At 61.2% G+C, this 9,332-nt stretch overlaps 2 protein-coding genes across 3 annotated transcripts in view; one reads left to right on the plus strand and one right to left on the minus strand.

Annotated features, from left to right (window-relative positions):
* Positions 1–1,245: 1,245 nt before the first annotated feature.
* TMEM198 (transmembrane protein 198) lies at positions 1,246–4,443 on the plus strand. 2 transcript variants are annotated; one of them, XM_031057106.1, is made up of 4 exons: positions 1,246–1,527; positions 1,634–2,209; positions 2,443–2,651; positions 3,083–4,443. In XM_031057106.1, the coding sequence occupies exons 1-4, from the start codon at positions 1,338–1,340 to the stop codon at positions 3,227–3,229; spliced, it is 1,122 nt and encodes a 373-aa protein (XP_030912966.1). In that variant the 5' UTR covers positions 1,246–1,337; the 3' UTR covers positions 3,230–4,443. The 2 variants fall into 2 exon arrangements, with proteins under 2 accessions (XP_030912966.1, XP_005415865.1); XM_005415808.2 differs by having other exon boundaries at positions 1,257–1,527; positions 2,443–2,633.
* A 149-nt stretch (positions 4,444–4,592) lies between these two features.
* The window catches only part of OBSL1 (obscurin like cytoskeletal adaptor 1), a 16,341-nt gene continuing 11,601 nt past the window's right edge, over positions 4,593–9,332 (minus strand). The window contains exons 13-24 of the mRNA XM_031057102.1: positions 8,743–9,018; positions 8,331–8,606; positions 7,979–8,245; positions 7,559–7,828; positions 7,210–7,476; positions 6,681–6,947; positions 6,210–6,322; positions 5,910–6,063; positions 5,647–5,808; positions 5,392–5,496; positions 4,997–5,263; positions 4,593–4,755 (exon numbers count right to left, since the gene is read on the minus strand). Coding sequence (XP_030912962.1) covers positions 4,748–4,755; positions 4,997–5,263; positions 5,392–5,496; positions 5,647–5,808; positions 5,910–6,063; positions 6,210–6,322; positions 6,681–6,947; positions 7,210–7,476; positions 7,559–7,828; positions 7,979–8,245; positions 8,331–8,606; positions 8,743–9,018 — 2,432 coding nt within the window. The 3' untranslated portion in view covers positions 4,593–4,747. The remainder of the gene's footprint in view (positions 4,756–4,996; positions 5,264–5,391; positions 5,497–5,646; positions 5,809–5,909; positions 6,064–6,209; positions 6,323–6,680; positions 6,948–7,209; positions 7,477–7,558; positions 7,829–7,978; positions 8,246–8,330; positions 8,607–8,742; positions 9,019–9,332) is intronic.

The raw sequence follows: 9,332 nt of genomic DNA on the forward strand, positions 1-9,332 counted from the left end.
CATCCCCGGGCCCCCGGGCCGGCAGAGCCCTGCTCGCCCTCCTCACACCATCGCCCATCCCCAGCAGGGCCGGAGCGTCGCGCCTGGGCTCTGCGGGTAAAGTCCAATCCTGCTTAGCGTCCCCCCGCGGGCTCCAGAAGGGGCCCAGCGCTTGGCTGCCCACTCCCTACCCGCCTGCTTCCTTGGGATTAGGCTCTGTGCTCGGCTTCCCCACGGGGATTTGCCGTGGCTGGTGTTGCCTTCCCCAGCCAAAGGGAGGAAGGAGGTTGTCTGCAAGGGATGAGATGCCAGTGGAGCCCGTCTGGGCAGCAGCAAGATGCTGGGCAACAAGAAGCCATGCCTGCAGCCTTTGCCCTCTTCCCAGAGCGCTGTTTTTGTGAGCTGTCCTGAACTGGCCGCATAAACTTGGCACTTGAAAGGAGTGATGCTGGCCTGGGGACAATTTGTGACAATAAACCCATTCTAAACCAACTGAGCCTCTAAAGGGACTAGGGGAGTGAAGGGGTGATGGAACTGGCTCCAGGTGGGAGCAGGCAGACGGACACTGTAATTAGGTTTAAACTGAAGCTGGATCAGTCTTTGCAGGGGATTATGACCCCTCCATCTGTGTAGGTGCTGCAGGGGGGCCAGTAACTGTTTGCTCAGCATCCCGGCATAGCCACAGCGTTACGGGTGAGCCCTTTGGTAAGGGGCAGTGCCAGGTACAGCTGGTGCCCTTCCAGCCCCATGAATTGGCATGGGAGGGCTGGATCTAGTGGGAAGGCCCGATTTGTTTTTACAAGGACAGTAGGAGCTGGAGCAGAGATGAAAAATAGCCAGAAATATGATTAGAGGATTGGAGAAAATGCCTTGGAGTACAAGCTTAAAGAGCTCAATCTGTTTAGCCTATAAAAATAGAAGACTGAGGGGTGACTTAATTACTGAGCATAATTACTTCACAGGCAGAAAATACCAAGTTGTGGAAGTCTCCTGTTAATTGAACAGGGAAAGGGTGCCGGAGAGGCATGGGCAGGAAACTGAACTCACAGACAAATTATTAAGTGACACGAAGCTCCCAGGGACACAGGCAGACTCTCTGGGGACAGCACATCCCTTCAGCCACAGGTTGGGTGACTGTCTGCACCCCCACTGATGAGGCTGTTCCCTCATTCCCTCCGTTCCTACGCACATAGGGGGGAGACAGAGCAGGATTTCTGGTAGCCAAGTACTGAGTGGTGGGATGGCTGCTGGGCGTGTGCTATCAGTTCCTCCATTCTCCTTGTCTCTCTCCCACCAGGTGGGGCGGGTGCCAGGACACAGTTCTGCCGGCGGGCTATGAGGCAGGAGTGGAGATTTTGATGCCTCTCCCAGGAATCCCCAGAGCCATGACTGCAACTGTGCAGACGCTGCGGTTCAAGCTGCTGCCGCATGAGCCAGGCCAGGAGTGGGGGCACAGCTGCCAGCAGGAAATTGAGCGTCGCTACCAGGTGGTGCCCTCAGTGGTGTGCGCCATGTGCTGCCTTTTTGGCATCATCTACTGCTTCTTTGGTGAGCCAGGCCAGCCCAACTGCTGGTGGGGCAATTGGGGAGGAGGACAGAGGGAAGCTGGGGGGTGCTGGCCATGCACTCCCTGACTTTGGTGGTCTCTCCACAGGCTACCGCTGCTTCAAGGCTGTCATGTTCCTGACAGGGCTGATGTTTGGCTCTATCATCATCTTCATGCTGTGCTACAAGGAGCGGGTGCTGGACACACAGCTGAGCGTGGAGGCCTCAGTGGGCATAGGGTTGGGCATTGGAGTCCTGTGTGGGCTGGTCACCATGCTGGTGCGCAGTGTTGGCCTCTTCATGGTGGGGCTGCTCCTGGGGCTGCTGCTGGCGGTGGCCACGCTGGTGGTGATGGAGCAATTCTACCACCCACCAACAGTGTGGATCCCCATTGCACTGCTCTTGGGTGTGGGCATGCTCTTTGCTGTCCTCACACTGCAGTGGCAGCGCTTCTTCACCACCCTCTCCACCGCCGTCTTCGGCAGCGCCATCATGACCGTCACTGTCGACTACTTCATCGAGCTCTTCCTCCTGGTGCAGTACATCTATGAGCGCATCAAGGTGGCCCCTGCTCGCCCCGTGTGCTGGTACAGCTGGGTCATCCTGGGCATCTGGCCGCTCCTCACCACACTGGGTGTCCTGGTACAGTGGAAGGTCACAGCCGAGGGCTACTCGCATACGGAAGGTGTGTGGGGAGTGGGGCAGATGGGCATGGCACAGGGTGAGTGTAGGAACTGGGAACCAGGTGACTGGGGTGGATGTTTCCAGCATGGGGTTCACAAGATCAGATACGGGGTTCAGGACTCTCTGGTGGCACACCACCCAAGGGAGGCCTGGTTGCACAAAGGTGGTGCTGGTTTGGCTTTGGGAATCGTTTGGATGTGCTCCCCAGTGCTCACAGGCCGCTTTACTCCACAGTGATCATCAGCCGGCAGCAGCGCCGCGTGCAGCTGATGCGCATCAAGCAGCGGGAAGACCGAAAGGAGAAGAAGAAGAAGCGGAGACCCCACCACCCCCCACCCCACCAGCACAAAGCCCACCCCCCCGAGCCTGCTTACCGCCGCAAGCCCAACCCTGTGCGCCGCTTCGATGGGGACGTGCTCTCCCCCGTGAGTCCCGCAGCCAGGGTAGAGATCTCCCCCAGTCTCCACACTCATTCCTTCTCCACATCGGGGGGCTGGGGCATGGAGAGGCGCCCAGGCACCAGCTAACATCTGAGCTTCTTGAGGGCTGAGACTGGGGTGTCCCAAGGACTGAGCAACTCAAGTTGGAATGGGTCATTCCTACCATGGAGCACTTCAGCCTTTGCAAGCAAATGAAAACTGCTGGCCAAGAGCACTGTTGGCATAGCAGAAATAATCAGTAGGCAAGGTGCAAAATGCCCAGGGGAGGGATAAGGCTGTGCTCTCTGCTGTGGCCAGTCACTGGAGGGCCCAGGTGCTGGGGATTTCACTGGGCTGTTTTTGAGAGGGGGCAGGGAGGGGCTGCAGCAGCATTCAGGATGGGGTGGAGTGGTCCAGGAGCAGAGCCCCCCTCACTTTCTGTTCCTCTCTCACAGAGCTACATCCAGAGTTTCCGAGAGCGGCAGACAGGACCGTCGCTGAACAGCCTCATCGCCAGCTCCCATGCCGTGGTGGACCTGGACTATGACTGCAGCTCCACCGTGCCCCTCACCTCGGGCTCTGGCCCTGCTGTGAGGGTATAAGCCAACCCAGTGACCTCGAGCAACACCAGCACCCCAGCCTGCTCTGACAGAACCCCTGAGACAGGCAGGGCTTTGTCCTTGGCCCCAAGTGGCCACATGCAGCTTGGGGCTGCAGATGGAAACCCTTCTTGGAGACACATGGGACTTGTCTGGGGAAGCCCCAGCTGCCAGTGGGGCCCAAAGGTGCTGGGGAAGCCCTTTGGCAGGGACTCAGCCCAAGGACCAGAACCCATGGACGTGCAGTGCGAGTGGCTCTGCTGGGGTGGTGGGTCCCCGAGCCCCCACTGCTGTGCATTACCCTATGGCCCGGGCACGCTCATCCTGCATCTTAACGTTTCCCCGTATTTGAGTCCCCCCCTTCCCAGGAGCAGCTCCCCACCCCACTGCACCCCCAGCAACTCCCCAAGTGCCTGTCCCCTAATGTCCCTTCCTCAAAGAGCAGGTCCCATGGCCCTTTTCCCAGCAGGGAATCCCCTGAGCATGTGAGCCCTGTCCCACCCTGTTCCCAAGAGCAGCTCCCAGGCAGTGCTTCCCAAAACCTGCCTCCTCAGAAGATCCTCCTGCCCTAGCCACCCTCCCTACACCCCAGAGCAGCTTGCCACTCCTTTTTCCCAAGCTGGACCGGGGTGGTCCTGGGGCAGAGACTGCCACGGCCAGGTGGTTCCCAAGGTGATGCTTGGCAATCAGTGCCTGTCCAGCAGGAGCTGCGCTGGCAGGGTGCATCCCCCACAAAATATTTTGATGGGAGACAGGACATTGGCTCCAGCCTTTGGGCAAAGGCTGGGCTGCCTCAGGGATGCGGGGACCCCTGCATCAGAGACCGTCGCTGTTTTGCTGGCGACTGGATTTTTATAGTGGCCGGGGGACCCTGGGGCAGGGCAGGGCAGGAGCCCCTGCCCAGAGCACTGCTGCGGGCAGAGGCTCACGCCTTGTATATATTTCTCTTGCTGTGATTTGTATTAACTTATTACGGAGTGAGCCAGGATTTCCCCATGGCCAGGCAGGCAGGATGGTGGGGAGACTGGACTGGGGAGCCCTCGGCTTTGGGAGCCCCCCCAGCCCAGCCCAGCTGGCCCCGCTGCCCCAGGAACTGCATGTTTCTGCCAGGCACCCCCTTCCCGCAGCATTGTGCTGCCATCCCCCTTTTCAGTCTCTTTTGTAAATGTGCCAAACGCTGTTGAGGCCTCGGCCACACAGTAAAGAGCCTTTCGGAGTCTGGCGTGCAAAGCCAAGGACTGTGGGGGGGCAGGGGTGAGGGGGGCCCAGAGGGCTGGGCTGCCAGGGGGGCTGAGCAGGATGTAGAGTGGTGCCACCACCTTTTCTCTTAACGAGACCCCAGCTTGCTGGTGTGGAAGAAGCCGTGTCAGAAAAAAAGGCTGTTTAATGCAGAGCCCTGAGGCTGGAGCAGGCTGGGGATGGTGTCCGTGTGTCTGTCAGTGCCAGGGGGAGCATGACCCCATCTCTCAGCAGTGGCATCTGTCAGTTTGCATGCAGGCCCTGAGAACTGCATTCTGGCTTCTAGCTCCCTGTGGGAACAACAGGAGTCAGAGTGAGCTGGGGCATTGCCAGAGCAGCTGGGCCACCCAAAAGTTGTGTCACAGACAAGGAAGAACAGACCCCTGGCCCTGCATCAACCTGCTGCCTCCAGCCCAGCACTCAGACTCTTGCTAGCAACAGGGGACAGGGACATGGGTTCTGGTGTCCCTCTACTGCAAGGCACAGCAGCACTGGCAGCTGCCAGCGGTGCCCCTCTAGGTGCCCACTCACCCTCCACAAGGAGCCGGGCAGTGGAGCGGTCATCGAAGGCGTCGCAGGTGTATGAGTCCTCATCCTCGGGGCCCACGCGGTGAATGATGAGCGTGCGGTAGCAGTCCAGGTTGCAGATCTCATACTTGTCACCAGCAAAGATCTCAGTGTCCCCACGGAGCCAGCGCACACGGCCCCGGGCGTGGGACACAGTGCACTCCAGTGTCGCCTTGTGCCTCGCCAGCACCGTCTTGTCCCGCAGTGGCTTCACAATCCGGATTGGCAGTGCTGGTAGGTGAGGGCAGGGTGTCAGCACCATGGGGTGAGCAGGCTTCCTTGGGGACACCGCAAGCTGACCTGGTACACCCCAACCCTGGTGCTGGAGCCCAGCCAGACCTCGCAGCCCGCACTGGTACCTTCCACCTGCAGACTGGCCTCTGAGGTGACTGTCCTGGCTGTGAAGCGGATGAGTCCCTTGTCCTCAGGGCGTACACCACAGAACAGCAGGAAATGCCGGGTCCCTGGGGAGGGAGGCTGGCTCAAGGCGACAGCAATGCACACCCATAGTAAGCAGGGGGGGCAGGGACCCCCCTTTGTCTACACAAACTTCCCTTGCTTGAATTTGCCCTAGCCCAGCCCCAAAATGGGTGTGGAGCCACCTGCATCCCCACCTTCGTGCCGTATCTTCACTGTGCTGGAGACCTTGATCTTCTCCCCGTCCCGAAACCACTCGCCCTTCACATCCCCATGTGACACCTCACAGGTGAAGACTGCGTTGTCACCCTCCCGGACCTGGACGTCCTGCAGCTCCTGCACAATGTGGACCTGGCGCTCTGCAAGTAATTGACAGGGTGCCAGGGCAGCCAAGGATGAGGGGGAGCAGACAGGGTAGGGTTTGGGGGTGTACCCCCTGCTGGGAGCTGGGTGCCCGTCCCCTGTACGTGCAGCACGGCAGAGGCCTGGCAGTCACCTGCATCGCAGGTGTAGCTGCCGGTGTCGGTCAGCTCGCAGCGGCTCAGCTGCAGGATGCGGCGCCGTCCCGCCGAGTAGATGCGGCAGTTGGGCCCTGGCCGCAGCTCCTGCCCATCCTGCACAGAAGCAAACAGGCAGCACCCCACTGCTTTGGCCCCTTTGCTCTGTCTGCAGCCCTGGCAGGGAGGGCAGCGGCCAGGGGACAAAACAAGGAGGAGGACACGGCCAGGTGCTGCTGGAGGGGCTAAGGGTGAGCCCTCACCTTGAACCATTTCACCTCTGCATTGGGGCGAGACAGCTCACACTCAAAGCTGGCGACCCCTGTCTCTGGGACTCCCAGGTCTCGTGGGACCCTCACCATGGTGACTGGAGGCTCTGAGGAGGCAGGAAGGCTTGATTGGACAAAGACATGGACTTGGGGCTGCAGGGAAGAGTAGCTGTGGCTGGGGCATTTCAGCATGGGGTGAGAGTGGCACCACCCATGGGCAAGCACTCATCAGTGGTGTTCCAGCTGGCTCTGGACCCAGACCCTGGCCGGGTGTCCCAATGCTCAGTTCACATCTCCTCCCTGAGGACAGGGGGACACTTGCCAGCACTCTATCACCCCTGCTGAGGACAGGGGAACACATGTGCCCAGGGTGGCCCAGCTCAGCCTTGGTGTCTCCTGGTACAGAACAGCAGCAGTCAGACAGCGCCAGTGCCACCCACCCCCAGCCTGCCCCAGGGACCGTACCCCTTACACGCAGGTGGGCGCTGCAGCGCAGAGTGTCAGCAGTGAAGGTGACGGTGCCCGAGTCTTCCAGTGCAAGCCTCTCCAGTGTCAGGCTGTGCCCGCAGCCTGTGGCACTGATCCGGCACGTACTGCTGGGCTTCACCCGGATGCCGTCCCGTGTCCAGACCCCGGTCACACCAGGGTGAGACAGTTCCAGGTGAAAGGTGGCTGTCTCCTTCTCAAAGGTCTCCACATCTCTCAGTGGTGTCCGGATCGACACCTTCCGGGCTGTGAGGGACCCATGTCTGTGAGTAGGTGTCTGCTCCACCACAGAGTCCCTGGCTTCCCAGTCTGTGCTTGCTGGAGTGATCATCTAAATCCAGTTGTTTGTACCAGACTCCCACCCCTGCCCATGCACCCACCTCTCTGAGTACCCCTTCCAGCACGTACCAGCTCTGCCCACATGCTCCCATTGCAGCAGCTGGGTGCTCTCCCTGTCCCCATCCCGTGCCCTGCTGCCTTCCATCCCCATCCCCAGCCTGGTACTCACGCTCCACGTGGAGCTTGGCCTGCGTGCGGTCGTGCAGGCTCTCGCAGCGGTAGGTGCCGCGGTCAGCAGGGCCAAGGCAGCAGATGGTGAGGGTGCGCCGGCACCCCGACTCCTGCAGCTGGTACTTGCTGCCCGGCTGAAGGAGGATGCCCTGCTTCAGCCACTGCACCTCGGCAGCCTCGTGGCTCACCTCCACCTCCAGGCACACATCCCCCTGCTCCTCTGCTACCATATCCTGCAGCTTCCGCACAAACAGCACCTGTGCCTCTGCATGGCCCATGTGCTGGGTCAGCAGCCAGCCCCAGGGCTGTGTCTTGGGCTGAGCCCCAGCTTTGTCCTTCCCCCTCACCTTGTACACTCAGCCGAGCTGTGCTCACCAGCCCCTCAGCTGTGGCTGTCACAGTGCCTGCATCACCTGTCTGGCACTGCCGTAGGGTGAGGCTGTGGCACAGCCCACTCCTTGTCATCAGCAGACGCTCATTGGGGACCACGGGCTGGCCATTCAGCTGCCATGTCACAGCCACATCTTCGGGGGATACCAGGCACTTGAAGGTGGCATCCTCGCCCTCCAGCACTGTCAGGTTCTGCAGCTCCATTATGATCTCCACCACCCTGGGGACTACAGCCAGGTTGTCAGGGCACAGCATAAGGGACCCCCTGTCATGTAGAGATGCTGAGCACTCCTGCAATCCTGACATCCCTGTGCCAGCATCCCCACCACCCCCATGGAATAGGCGTCCCCCAGGTGGTGGGGATGCCTTGGGCTCACCCTGTACCGTCAGCGTCGCCAGGGTCTGGTCGTCGTTGGACTCGCAGCAGTACTCGCCGGCATCCCCGGGCTCCACGCGGCTCAGCACCAGCGACCGCTCCCGTCCCTCTGCCGTCATCTGCCGGCGGGGGCCAGGCGCCAGCACTCGCCCGTCCTTCCGCCACACCACGTCGCCCCGCGCCTTGCAAAGCTCGCACCACAGCACCACCCGCTCGCCCTGCCGCGCTCGCACGTCCGCCAGCCCGCGCAGGAACTTCACCCGCAGCTCTGCGCAGTCAAACCCCCCCAAATCAGCACTCGCTGCCACTGCAGGGGGATCCCCGGGCACGCCCACTGCCCCCCTGGCGCCCACCTCGGACGTTCACGTCGAACTGCATCTGGTCGTGGGGGGAGAGGCAGGTGTAGGTGCCGGCGTCCTCCATGGCCACGTTGTGGATGATGAGGCTGTGCACGCGGCCGTCCCGGCGCAGCTCGCAGCGCTCGCCGGCCACTGCCGCCTGCCGCGGGCCCAGCCAGGTGACATCGGAGCGCTCCGTGGAGGTGATGGCAGAGAGCACGGCACTGCCGCCCTCCAGCACCAGCAGCTTCTCCTGCTCCTCTCGTTTGTTCACGAACAGCACGGGTGCCTCTGCCGGAGGAGCACTGCGCTCAGCTGTGGCCCTGCCAGCGGCACAGCGTGGCATGGGGGTGCCAAGCATCCCGGTGTGAGGCAGGATGAGACTGCTCCTGCCCCTGGCATGGGCGAGGGACACCTCCAGGCTCACCTTTCACATGCAGTGTGAAATGCACCTCATCATCACCAGCGTCGCAGAGGAAGATGCCACCGTCACCCAGCTCTGCTTGCTTGATGGTGAGGCTGCGTGTGGGACCCTCGCTGCACACCAGCAGCCGCCCACCTGAGCACAGCGTCTGTCCCTCCTTCTGCCACTGCACTGCCGCTGTCTCCGGGGACAGCCGAGCCACCAGTGTCACACTGTCCCCCTCCTGCACCTCCAGCGGGCTCTGCGCCTCCTCCTTGTTGACAATGCACACAGGCCGGGCTGAGGGGTGCAGGGGACAAGGCAGGATTCAGGGATGTCCCCACACTGTGGGGCAGTGCAGGGATAGGACTGCTTCAAGTGGAGAGGTGATCCCTCAGTGAGTCACCATGGGGCAGAAGGGCTGTGAGGTTGTCTGGGGGTCATGGTGGGACTAGACAAGGGTCCGAAGAGGAAGAGCCCAGACATGCAGGATGGAGAGGTCTGGCAGCTCAGGGTTCACTCAGGGAAGGGACGGCAGCAGAGCCCATCACTCCCCCATCGCTCCCTGTACAGGCAGCACAGCTGCCTTGCTGAGACCATTAATTTCATTGTAC

The sequence above is a fragment of the Geospiza fortis genome, unplaced genomic scaffold, assembly GCF_000277835.1.
Source record: "Geospiza fortis unplaced genomic scaffold, GeoFor_1.0 scaffold112, whole genome shotgun sequence".
NCBI classification, from domain to species: Eukaryota; Metazoa; Chordata; class Aves; order Passeriformes; family Thraupidae; genus Geospiza; species Geospiza fortis.

Coding starts and splice junctions, on each gene's coding strand:
- TMEM198 (XM_031057106.1), top strand. CDS start 1,338: ATGCCTCTCCCAGGAATCCCCAGAGCCATGACTGCAACTGTGCAGACG. Junction 2,210..2,442: donor GGGCTACTCGCATACGGAAG/GTGTGTGGGGAG, acceptor TTTACTCCACAG/TGATCATCAGCCGGCAGCAG. Junction 2,652..3,082: donor CCGTGAGTCCCGCAGCCAGG/GTAGAGATCTCC, acceptor CCTCTCTCACAG/AGCTACATCCAGAGTTTCCG.